We start from the raw sequence: 13,447 nt of genomic DNA, 5'->3' as shown, positions 1-13,447 counted from the left end.
CAAAATGATTGAAAGAATGTAGTGTTTTTTTTTTAGAGCTTACCTTTGCCAGTGTTTCCCCAACCTGTGATCATGGCCGGCACGTTGATAAACAAGTCACCAGACATTGCTGGTGTGGGAATACAGATAGGAAATACCCAACTGCTGAGCTTAGCCTCTTTTGCTAGTTCCAACAAAGAAATATCGTTGTAATCCACGATATCTGTGTAATTCTGGTGGAGTATTATTCGTTTCACCATATATTTTGTTCCATCTTGGGGTTCAACTGATCCTAAATAAACCGCGTAAGGATAATCCCTAACATAAGAAGAAATAGAAAAGACACTTTTATGAAAATGTTGAAACCATATGCAGCAATAAGAAATTGAGGAAGTATACGAAAAGCAGTTCTTAATAAAACTTGGGTTCGATACTTACGGGTGGTCGAAAAAGCAGTGGGCAGCACTCAGCACAAATTTTCTACTAATCAGTGATCCACCGCAGTAAAAATACTCCTCAGTGCCATTAATCTCCTCACTGTATATTGCTGCCTGCATCGGAAAAAGAAATTATATTTTAAAAACCAATATGTAGAAACTTTTCGAAGACTTATAAGAAAATCTAAATGAAATCATCAGCGAAAAATAAACAATGTCGTTTTAACCAATTGAGAGTGGCACAATCAATAAAATATAATCTTTAAACAGAATTCATGCAGAAAATTTTCGCGAAGTCTTATGGCAAGTGTTGCTTTACTCCTGAGTTGCGATGGTTTCCACTTTTAATATCTATAAAATAAAATAAAAGTATTAATAAAGAATTTTTAGCGAAAAAAGACAATCGAGAGATGCTTTCACTGTAATCAGATTGGGTAACAAATGAACGTGGAAAGGCGTGTTTCCGATTATATACAATTTAATTTAAATATTTCAATTATTTAGCACACTAACTGGAAATTATTAAAAGTATTAGAGGAAACTGTTTATGTTATCCAGGAGTGAAAGAAATATGGTATCAGACGTAGATTTTTTTACTCTTATGATTACATTTCTAGAATTGGACATTTCAGCACTTACCATCCATGGCCAACTGTGGGGCTCCGCATCGGTTCCATTTATAATTTTAACTTGAGGGTACCGGCGTCGAACGGCTGCTATAAAAAAAGAGAAAAAGACCCAGTTCTTTAACGTCCTAAATATACTTTATATTTATTTATTTATTTATAATTAGTGCTTACCCAACAGGCCGTGGCTTCAAGTCCTAATTAGGCACCGATTTGTGAAGATGCCTTTAGAGATTAGGTGATTTGCATCGACGCATGAGACCACTCACTTGTTTACTGTAGCTGAAGTAGCAGTTTTAAAAGTACAGCTTTAATGTCTAGAGAAGGCCTCACGGATCTAAACCGAAACGTATTCACAATATTAATGTACTACATTTCCAATATTTCGAGGGTGAGAATCTGATTCATTCCTTCAAAAAAAACCAAAAGAAAAAAAGCTGTGAATGTTGATGACCTGCTTTAAACTAATGATTATTCTGTTATGCATTCTCTCGAAACACTGTGGGAGAATAAGAACCTACCTTCCAGAATGCAGCTCCCTCTGACTTTCTCTTTCTCCCACACAAAAGGGAATAATTGATTATTGTTTGATTAAGATCGCCATCTTCTCAACAGCTGCATTGTAAGGGCTACAGAACCTCTCATGAATCCAGGCATATGAAATTCATGGGATGATCGCCTATTTTCTTCGTAACGTGAATGAAAAAAAGAAAAAAACTGTTGGGAAGAATTATTCTTTCTGAAGAGATTTTCTCAATGTGAACAAATAATTGAATTTATTTTCGGGAATGTTTTTGAGGAAAAAACTCTGAATGAATCCGACATCAGAATATATTTCTTTGATTTATTAATTAAACATAAGATATTTTGAATGTATAATTATAGCTGTCGCTTGTTTATCTAAGTGAACCCCTTCACTAATCATAGATTTTCTTTTGTTGGAGTTTTAATTGTATTCAGCATAAAAGCAAATTCATAATACACACATCATATTTTTATCAGACATCTAGTATCGCGCAATATTTTTAAATAATACAAGAATAAACATAAAATAACGAAGAAAATTTGAATTGACAATGCAACAAGCTATCACCAAAAAAATAATTTCGATACTCACCGACTGAACGAGGCAGTCTAACTTCTTTACCATACATAACTTCCGGTTGTTTTTTCCGAATTCCGCAAGCTGGAAAAATAAAAATATTGATATTTATAATATTTAAAAAAACTGAAATTAGCGTTGGGATAATTTTGTGATCACAACTTTTAGCAGATAACTTCCGATGTTTCGGGATCAATGGCTGCATCGCCTGGGCCAGGTGACCAATTACTCATTGAAGTAAGTGGCACATAAAGGAAGACTTTCTTAGATTGATGGACAATATGTGTTCTAGAAATATGCAAACAGGATTCCTCGCCTACGACTTTAATCACTTGTCTGTAAACGGCAATGATTTGGTTTTGAACTCTTTAATTTGAAATAATGTAGTTTATTTTATCTCTTGTAGTTTGCCAGTGGTACCAACAAATAATGTTTCTATTAATTGCGCTGATTCAAAGCGAATACATGAGTGATCAAGAAAATTGAAATCCAAGACGATTAAGAACCAATGCTTCCTTGGAGAGTAGAATAATGAGACAAGCTTTTTTATCAGTATCATTATCCACTTTAAGCAAGAATATATTCGAAGTTTGAAATGGTTCTCCTGTTGTGAATAATAAAATATTTCCGTTTACTAGGAATGTACACAAGAAGGACCAACATTCTCATAATTGATGAAATATATTTCAATCTCGTGATTTATTACTAATTGATCTGTATAAGCAGAACCGGCGCTAAGGTCTAGGGCGCCTGCAGGTAATTTCAATCTAAGCGCCCCTGTAACGATCCGGGCATGTGTGGTTCTTTCACGATAATAAAAATTTAAATTATTGGAAATTTCTTAAATAAATTTTGACAGAACAGCCACACGTTGGTTCGCTAAATGTAACGAACCGGGGGTGTTGACTAGGCAGGATAATCGTTAAAAACCCGAATATTCAAAAAATTCTTAAAAGTTAATGCAAATTTTGACAAAGCGAATTCACTTTAATCGTTGAATATAATGTTAAAAGGATTATAGCCTTCTCCCCGACCCGAATCGCTAACAAAATGAAAATGAATTTAAATTAATGTTAAAATTTATTGCAACTAAAGTTTTAAAAATGCTTTCATTTCACAAGTCCGTAAATTCTTAGTAACTTGTAAAACATTTTTAATAATTTTTATAAATTAAACTATCTTTTAGGAAAATAAAAGAAACTCAAGATAGATGGGAAAATAAGAAAAGAATTCAGAAATGATTAGAACATTTACTATAAGTATTCAAAAAATAACATCTTTACAGAATAACATAAATAATTAAATTTCATAAATATACTTGAAATTTTTTAAATTAAAATTTCTGGGTTTTTGATTTCATATTCACAAAATTAGAAATAATGGTCTTAATGTCTAATTCCGCACATATATAATTTTCAATAGCTATTAACTCCAAACTAACAAGTCTTTTATGTGACATACTTGCTCTTAAGTAGGTTTTAATCAATCTCAACTTGGAAAAGGAACGTTCACCTCTTGCTGATGCTCGTAGTCAAATTGTCGTGTCTTCCTTCGTCGTCGAACTTCCGTACCAGTTTTAAATTCTTGTTCTCCATTCACCTCTTCATTCCATCCACCTCTTTTAGAACTTCTTTAAAATTTGTATCTGATCGATTTTCTTGTATCGATCAGAAACAAATACAAATACAGAAACTTAAAAACAAAAATTATATTTTTGTTTTTAAGTTTTCGACGGATTGTAAAGCAAGTGTAACGTTCATATTTTTGTCTGGAAGCATTTTACTCACAGGTTTATTCTGTTAAGTAAATCATGCCAAGTTATATGAGAACTAATAAATTTGTAGTCCTTTATTTTAGCACATAATGTTTTGGCTTCATACTGAGTTTCTTTATTAAAAGTTTCATTATTTAAAATTTCAAAACGTGCATCGTAACTTTCTCCTAACTGATATCTAACTGATATCGTAGAGGGCGGATTGCATTAATTTTACTTTCCCATCGCATTTTTGATGGCTGTTTCAATGTTAAACTTTTACAAACTTTAAAAGGATTGCCTAATATTTGTAAGAGAATGAAACGAAATTGTATATTTCTTGAATAATTGCAAACTAACTAATTGTATCTGCATTCACTTAGCTGCATCGTTAATGATTAAATTTAGAGTATGAGCAGCAAATGGCACTTAAAAAGCTCGAGGAATTTTGTTCAAAAGGAAAATTTTGCCGCATTGTCGTACCCTTGACCTCGCATGTCTTCAATGGGAATGTTCCATTTTTCCAGTTGTGCCATTATTGTTGCACATAAACCACGAATCTGATATAATTACAAAACATAAAAAGTTTTTCCTGATCCTGACAATTCCATTGTCACAGGAAAGGAAGCGAATAATAATGGTCATTTGTTCTGTTTTACTTGCATCACGTGTGCAGTCTAAAATCATGCAATAATATTTAGATTTTCGAATTGATAATAAAATTGTATCCCTGATTGCGTTACTTAAAGTTTCCAATATTTCCTTTTGTCTATCTTTACTCAAATAGTCTTCTCTATTGTTTCGATGTAGGGCCCTTTCAACATGATTTTTCCATAACGGGATCAAACTTTGCAAACAGTTCCACTAATTTTTAACAATTGCCGTTATTCCTTTCATATAATTTATCAGTTGATCCACGAAAAGCTACATTTTGGCTACCAAGGAATTTTATAATTTCAATCAAGCGTTCTAAAACTTGTCCAATGTTTCTTTTCCATTGAGTTTGGCAATCAATAGCAGTTTTGTTTTTTAAATGTTTATCAACTTCCAGTTTAAGAAATTTTCATGTGAGTTAAACTAGTCTCATGTCTATGCAGAGTTGTAATTATATTTCTCCAACCATTATAACCTTCTACAAGACTACTTGATTCAGTAGGTGCGAAACGTTTGCAACAAAAGCAAAAAACAGAATTTAAAGTTTTGGAATAAATGAACCATGTTCTTGGCACGAGCTCCCCGTTTTCCATTTTTCTATTATAATACGTGTCGCGACATTTACGACCTATGTATCTCTGGGATATATTGTATTTTCTTTTGAACAGGTCCCATTTCAATTAAAACAACTCGTAATTTTTCATCAGTATTTCCCCATTCACCTGGATCTTCTAAACTTACAGAGACTAATAATGTGTTAGTTTCGTAGTCAACTAAAACTAAATTTCTCTTAACTGTTTTTCACTTAAATCATGCGTCTTGTTATCTTATTCCATAGTTGCAATAGTAGTTTCATGCAAACTGGATGATGTGCACAGTTCTTCAACTCTGATTTCTGATGTATCGAGTTGGTTACAATCTGCATCAGAATATTTTAATATTTTAACAAATTTATTAAGAGCCCCAGTTTGTTTCTTAATATCTGCTTCTTTCGCAGCATGACGCTTACGAGTTTGTGCACCGGATAATTTTTTTTTTAATTTTTGATTCCATTTCTATTTTATACCACAAGAAATTATTACGCAACACGACACAGTGACGAAATAATAGTCCGCACTGCGCTACTGTCAGTAGCCTACTGAGATGCGTACCATATGACTGGCTAACTGGCAACAAATGTTTTATAGGAAAATTCGTTTCTGCGCATAAAATCCGTTGACCGTTTCACTTTAGATAGACTGCAGTAGACACAACATTCTGCAGGCAAGCATTTAGCCTGCTCTCACTGCAAAATTGTAAACAGCCTGCTGATCAAAGAGGCGGCAATATACAATTTTTTTTAAATATTTATTCGGTTAATCCGGCCTTATTTATTTTAATATTGATCATTCTAATAATTTTTTGTTTTTATGATAAAAATTTTGTTTCCTAAAAATGAACTTATTAACCATGCCCCGGCAGCGACGCCCCCTTCGTGGCGACGCCCGCATGCCCGCTTCCGTCGGCCCTGTGTATAAGATATTTTGCATTTAGCTATTGATGACGATGCCATTGCTTTCATAATGATTGCATTTAGTGTTTATAAATATTAGAAACAAATGTAAAATCTACTCTTCTCATTCTATAATGAGTGTGTATCTTATCTTAAAAGTATAAGTACTTAAATCAGACCTTGTATAGGTGTAATAATCACATGTACTCTGAAAGTTTAAATATAAACTTAAGGCCCTTTTATACAGAATTTTAAGCTCACCCTTCATCCTTTGGATACTGCAATTCAAAAAATAATTATTCAGTGTCGCATATCTATTGAAATATTAAGATGCTTACTTGGATTTGATGATCTCGCAAGAGAAATAGCAATGACAACCACCACGATTTCCAAGAACGCCATTGAATGCTCCGTCACTTCCCTGTTATGTTTTCTTTCCTGCAAAACGAGTTGAACATTCTAAATATATTGCCAAATTTATGAAAACATGAAAGATGGAATTATTAATCGGGTTGATCAAATTATCACGAATCTGATATTGTAACTAAAATTGAATTGGAGAAGAAGATTTCCGAAAAAATAGATGTTTCCATACACTGTATACGAATGTGTTAACATTCAAAATATTATTATTATTGTTATTTTCAAGATTATCAGGGAGTTACAGGCTCATCAAAAAAGGCTATACATTACCAAAACTAATCTCTCATACTCTCCCTTAAATTCATTCACACCAGGTGCACTCACTACACCTAAAGAGAAACTATTCCACTCACTTACTGCTCACCGAGAGAAACATCTACCTCTTACCCTACCACTAAACTGATTGCAATTTCATTTGCCAAACTTTCCTATTCATAATCCTCTAAGTCCTGAATATCAGCATCATGCCTCATTACACTGCGTATCTTTACATGATCAACAAACAAATTGGCATCGACCATTACATATTCTCTAATGCCATCAATGTATAGATTGAACAATAATCGCTTACGAACTGAACTCTGGGTGTAAAGCACTGGTCGCCTTAAATCTGGCAGATTCATGTGTTTATATTCCAATGTCATATAATTGTGTTTATGCAACAGCCGTCGATCAATTGCGTTAGCCAAAATCCAACTGTGTTATATAATAGTATTTATAGTGTGCACATTTTCTTGATCCATCCGGGTCCTAACATTGTTCTAAAATATGAGCAAATTGCTGAACCAAAGTTTCTTTTAGTAACCCAGTGATGATCCTTGCAGATTGTAATTTATCTATGTAATAACATTTCTTACAAAGGTCTCTATAATCTTCTACAGAGATACCGATAAGTCGGTAGTACACATCAGATTTTCATCACTATTTTACGAAGAAATTGTCATATATTGTTTCCATTTTTCTGTTATCATTATAGCTGAGAATCAAGATATAGAAACATTTCAAAGGCCTAGTCAATTCGGTGGAACATTCTTGCATTTCAACTACACCCTATTTATTCTTTGAACTCTAGAGATACAATTGCAATATGACATATTTAGGCACATTACCCCTTGCAACTGAACAAGCTTGTCTGTGGTATCACCCCACAATAAATTCATTCTTCTTAGCCTCCACTCCACTTCAAAATCAGTGCTATATGGGACATTATTCCCATTATTGTTTTGTTGCGTTTCTATCCTAACTGGATTCAAGTTGTCATACATGAGTAGTACCCTCTTAGATACTGTACCCTTTACACTCGATCCCAGTGGGCATCTGAAAATGAAAAAATATAAATCGTGATTTAGGATAAAGAAGAAACCAATTAATTTTCATCAATTAAAAGATTATATAAGTTCATTTGTACATTACGAGGTTTTCCAAAACGATTTAATTTGAAGTCTCTGTCTCCTTAAAGGAACTAATATTTCACTCATAACCTACAAAATGTAAATATAATGAAACAGTTGCTAAAGAAACCATACCTTGCTTATGGAGTTAACGGAGTTGATTCACGATGGATGAATAAAAATGGAGTTCAATTGATTATCAAAACAGCTTCAACCGAAACCGATTTGAAGCTTGTAGCCAGAAGAAAAAAGGCATAAAGTGATAAAATAAATGCCTGCTTTTGTTAATAAAAGCAACTTAAGAACTCTACAAAGAAAACATCCAAGTCGTGAATAAGAGCCTTTTATAGAACACACCCATAACTGGGCCTTTAAATTTAAATATGTTTAAATTACAAATTGAAAATAATATCTTTTAACCTCCGGAATCAGTTGGTACTAATTCAAATCTGCAACCAAACACAACAGCACATTCTCGCGAAACTTGGGATAACCTTTCAGTGGTATCTCATCGACGAACTATAGTTGGATATATTTGAGTTGTCACGAACACGACGCGATCAGCCACGAGAATTCTTGAAGCAAGTATCGTCTTACCATCTGGAAATTGCTGTAAGAGTAACTGGATTCTTGCTCATTATAAACGAACACTGGATTATGCGCTTGCCTCGCTTTCAGCTATCTCTTTTCACCAAAATAATAACGACAAGACTCAGATGATTAAAACCTTTATCTAAATCAAATAAATTTGATATGATAGTGGCTTCCAGGATTCCTTTTCACTGGCTGATGTAAGCAGTTGCAGACTCAGCCGGCCGGAGGAAAACTATCGCTTCTCTATAAAAAAAAATTACACACAAACATATACTTGATTTAATATTTTCATTTCAAAAGATTGCAATAATTTTTGTTATATTATATATATATATATATATATATATATATATATATATATATATATATATATATATATATATATATATATATATATATAGTTGGATACATTTGCGTTAGGATATTCCGATTGAGAAGCTGTTATTATTACTATCATAATTGATACACAGTCAAAACAGATATCATATAAATAAAAATATGACTGGTGATTCAGAACAATATCATATCCTATGCAAGAATCTAAGAATAGTCTTTCAGGTAGCGTCGTAAAATATGGACTGTTCCAAGTAATGCTGTTTTTTGTAAGTCACATGGGGTCACTTCATTGATTTTTAATTGCTGTAAATAGTTGGACAGCTTCTTTGAAGTTGCACCAAGTGCACCGATAACTATTGGAATGACTTTGGTGTGTTTAAGCCACAGTCGGCCAATTCGATTGCCAGATCTCGATGTTTAGTAATATTTTCGAGGTCTTTGTTGTTGATGTTGTTATCACTGGGTACTGCAGTATCGATAATCCAAACCTGTCGATGTTCAATAATTGTGATGTCAGGTCTATTGTGTTCCAAATACTGATCATTTTGTATTCTAAAGTCCCAGAGAATTTTTGTTGCTTCGTTTTCCAATACAGTCTGTATTTTCTGCTACCACCAGTTATCAGAAGTAGGAAAGCCATATTTTTTGCATACATGCCAATGAGCTATTTTGGCCACTTGATCATGGCGGTATTTATAGTCCGTTTGAGCTATTTTGCTGCAGGCTCTGATTAGATGTTCTACAGTCTCATCTTTCTGATCGCATAATCTGCATTTGCTGTTATTATTGTTTGAAAATTTTTGCTTTGATTGCATTAGTTTATAATGCCTGTTCTTGGGATGCTAGAATAAACCCTTCTGTTTCCTTTTTAATGTATCCGTGTTGTAGCCATTGCTATGTCTTGTTCATGTCAATTTTGTCCTCAGTATCTCGAAGAAATTGGCCATGCAAGGGTTTATTTTTCCAGCGCACATACCGGATATTTTGTTGTTCCTTTTTGTATTCGGATTTGTTTCCTGTTGCTTTTAGAAGGCCGTCTTGTGTAATTGCTTGAAGCATTGGCTCAGAGCTATTGTCGATGTAATTTCTTAAACCAATTTCTTCTTCTTCCACAGTCTGTATCACTTGCAGCAGACACTGTCCACCTATTCTCCTCGGTAGGTACAACCGGTCAACATCACTTCGTGGATGTAATGCATGATGCTTAGTCATTAGTTTTATAGTTTTGCGGTCTAGTTTGTCCAGGTCTTCTTTTGGCCAATTTATTATGCCAGCTGTGTATCGGATCACTGGTATAGCCCAAGAATTCATTGCTCTAATTGTGTTTAATCCATTTAGTTTTGTTTTAAGAATATTTCTAACTATTTTGATGTATTCTGATGCTGCCTGCTGTTTAACATTCGAGTGGAAAATATCATTGGCTTCTAATATTCCTAGGTATTTATAGTGTTCGTCAGCTGAAATTGCTTTTATATATTTCTCTTGATCAAAATTAAAATTGCTAGCGTCATTAAGTTTTCCTCGTTTAATAGATAAAATTGCGCATTTATATAAACCAAATTCCATTTTGATGTCCTGACTGAAAGTACGAACTGTGTTCAATAAAGAATCTATTTGCTGGGCCGATTTTCCATATAGCTTCAAGTCATCCATATACAACAGATGGGAATTTTAATATTACATTTTGGAATTTCATATCCAAGTTTTGTTTTCTTCAGCATCATAGACAAAGGTATCAAAGAAATGTTAAAGAGCAATGGTGACAAGGAATCACCTTGGAAAATTCCACGTTTAATGCTGATATCTCCAAATCCTTCATCATTCGCTATTAATGTTGTTTTCCATGATTTCATAGCAGTAGCCAGAAACTAACATATAGTTTCACTAATTCCAAATAGTTTTGGTGATTTCAGGACCCAGGAGTGTCGGTGGGAATCGAATGCTTTCTTGTTATCTATCCATGCCATGTTTAAATTAGTTTTTCGTCTTTTTGAGTTTCTGAGAATCATTTTATTAATAAGGATCTGGTCTTTTGTTCCTCTAGATTTTTGAAAATTGCCTTTTTATTCAATCGGATAAATCTGATTATCTGATAAGTAGTGTTATATGGAATTTGCTATGATTGCAGTCAACAGCTTAAGCATAGTTGGTAGGCATGTTATTGGACTATCGTCGAATAACAAACCTACCAACCTTGGGTCTGCATCCTTATCCTTATCTTTCATGAAGAGAAAAGTGCGCCCAGATATCATTCAGTCTTCCACTGAGCCGGACTGCAACAAATAATTAAATTGTTTTAGCATTCGATCATGTAGACTAGTTAGATGTTTTAACTAAAATCCATGTAGTTCGTCTTTGCCAGGTGCACTGCAGTCTGTTTAATTTTCTAGCTTGAGAACTGGCCATTTCTTTAGTGATAATGACATTTTGAATTTGTTTTTATTTCATTTTTGATTCTATTTCATTAATCCATAAAGCATCTTTATTGTGTTCAATAGGATTATCCCAGATTGACTACCAAAATTTGAGTGTTTCTTCTTTACCGAGGGAATGATGGTTTGCATTTGTATCTCTTTGGAGAGACTGGAAGAACTGACGTTGGTTCTGTCGAAATTGCATATTTTGTACATAATGGTTTATTCTTACTTCATATCTTTTAATTTTCTGTGCAGTCGCTGTAATTCTTTGTTTTAGTTCTTTGGTAACTTCAGCAATTGTTTTGTTGGCCAAATTATATGTGTTAATCAGTTTGTTTTTGATGTGATTATTTTTCAACCGTTCTTCTTTATAACTCTTTAAGTTGCTTAGATCAGCTCGAAGCGTGTTGATTTTTCGTTCTAACTGGATTTTCCATGGTGCAGATTGTTTAATCCTTGGCTTTTGCTCTTTCGGTTTGCAACCAAGCTTCACTGAAATGGTATAGTCTGTGCTGTATAGGAGCTGATTTGTTTCCTTTATACTGTTGGTTGTGATGGTTTCAATTACAGCATTTCCGTCTAAGAGGAGCTAAGCTGTTTTAGCTTAGATTGTTGTAAAGCTTTTAATGGTGGTAGTCTTATACGGTCATATATGGAGTTCATATGTTCCAATATCTCTAACTTCATTTTACAGTGCACTTCTGTCAAAACATTCTGACGTATGTCGTCAGCTTGCTGTTTACTGAGTTGAATTCCAAAGTTTGATATAGCTACCTCCTGATGATTTTCTGTTACTGGAGTTGGTTTATTACGTAACTCTTGCAGCTCAAGTTCAGTAAATATTTTGTTACGGAAAATGAAATTCCTTTGGTCCATAAATCTTTGTTCTGTTATTGCAGACTCTGGGAATTTTTGTTTCCAAATTAAATGCATACGCTTTCTGAAACCTCGTTTTTCTGGCGTTGATCTGAAAAAACGCGACTGGAAGAAACCAAACGCTTTTCAGCTTCCTGTCCTGCTTGCCCAGCAAGGAGAGCTGAGTCCTGTAGCCCACTTGTCCCCTGATGCCCAGGATCCCCAACATCTGACGCAGTCCTTGATGACCTGGGCGTCGACTGATCCGGTATGAATCTCTTCTTCCTTTTCCTCATTAAGATGGGGGATAAAATATTGTTAGTCTGGCTCGTCAGTTGAGACCTGCCTGACAAGGGTGGCCCTGCTGGCAGCTATGCAGCCGCCAGAATAGCTTTCAACATCACTGAAGCATGCAAGCCCTTCCGCCACGACAAGGCCGTGTTCCTTCGGGGGGGGGGGGATTATTATTATTATTATTATTATTATTATTATTATTATTATTATTATTATTATTATTATTATTATTATTATTATTATTATTATTTTATTCAAATAACTGATACACAATCAAAACAAGATATCATTTAAACAACAATTTAAGATGTGAGCAATTTAGATTCTGCCCAAGAATCTAAGATTACTGTCAGATAGCGTCGCCCAATATGGACAGTTCCAAATTTGTAATGCTCCTTTTTGAAGATCACATGGGGTCACTTCCATGATGTTTAGTGGCTGTAAATAGTTGGATAACGTCTTTGAAATTGCACCAAGTGCACCGATAACTATTGGGATGAATTTGGTGTGTTTAAGCCACAGCCTGCCAATTTCCTGTGATCGAAATCGTATTGTGATTAAATGCTGATCAGTTTGTATTCGAATGTCCCGCAGAATATTTGTTGCTTTGTTTTTCAATACTGTCTCTGTTTTATGCTCTCACTAGTTATCAGATGTGGGAGAGCCATATTTTTTGCATACATGTCAATGAAAAATTTTGGACACTTCATCATGTTTATAGTCAGTTTGAGCTAACTTGCTGCAGGCACTGATTAGATGTTCTACAATCTCAACTTACTGATCGCATAATCTGCATTTGCTATTATTATTGATGTATAAAATATTTGTTTTTATTGCATTAGTTTGTAATGACTGTTGTTAGCTGCCAGAATAAATCCTTCTGTTTCTGTTTTTAATATTGCCATATTGTAGCCATGGCCAGGTCTTGTTCATGTCAATTTAGTCCTGAATATCTTAAAAAATTGGCCATGCAAGGGTTTATTTTTCACCGCACATATCGGTTATTTTGTTGTTCTTCTTTGTAATTGGATTTCTTTCCTGTTGCTTTTAGAAGGCCCGCTTAAGTAATTGCTTGAAGCATTGGCTCAGTTCTA

The 13,447-nt window shown here is 34.0% G+C and overlaps 1 protein-coding gene across 3 annotated transcripts in view; it reads right to left on the bottom strand.

The window, feature by feature from the left end:
- LOC150098361 (transmembrane protease serine 9-like) overlaps positions 1-8,280 on the bottom strand; it is a 37,137-nt gene extending 28,857 nt beyond the window's left edge. For all 3 annotated transcript variants that reach the window (XM_090404921.1, XM_090404922.1, XM_090404923.1), the window contains exons 1-6: positions 7,993-8,280; positions 6,382-6,481; positions 2,160-2,228; positions 1,056-1,132; positions 418-530; positions 44-297 (exon numbers count right to left, since the gene is read on the bottom strand). In XM_090404921.1, the coding sequence (XP_090261047.1) occupies positions 44-297; positions 418-530; positions 1,056-1,132; positions 2,160-2,228; positions 6,382-6,445 (577 nt within the window). In that variant the 5' untranslated portion in view covers positions 6,446-6,481; positions 7,993-8,280. The remainder of the gene's footprint in view (positions 1-43; positions 298-417; positions 531-1,055; positions 1,133-2,159; positions 2,229-6,381; positions 6,482-7,992) is intronic.
- Between the last annotated feature and the right edge of the window lie 5,167 nt (positions 8,281-13,447).

The sequence above is a fragment of the Typopeltis vanoorti genome, chromosome 15, assembly GCF_054136105.1.
Source record: "Typopeltis vanoorti isolate ZY-2024b chromosome 15, IOZ_Tvanoo_1.0, whole genome shotgun sequence".
In the NCBI taxonomy this organism is placed as follows: domain Eukaryota; kingdom Metazoa; phylum Arthropoda; class Arachnida; order Uropygi; family Thelyphonidae; genus Typopeltis; species Typopeltis vanoorti.
This window is presented reverse-complemented; position numbering and strand designations above follow the sequence as displayed.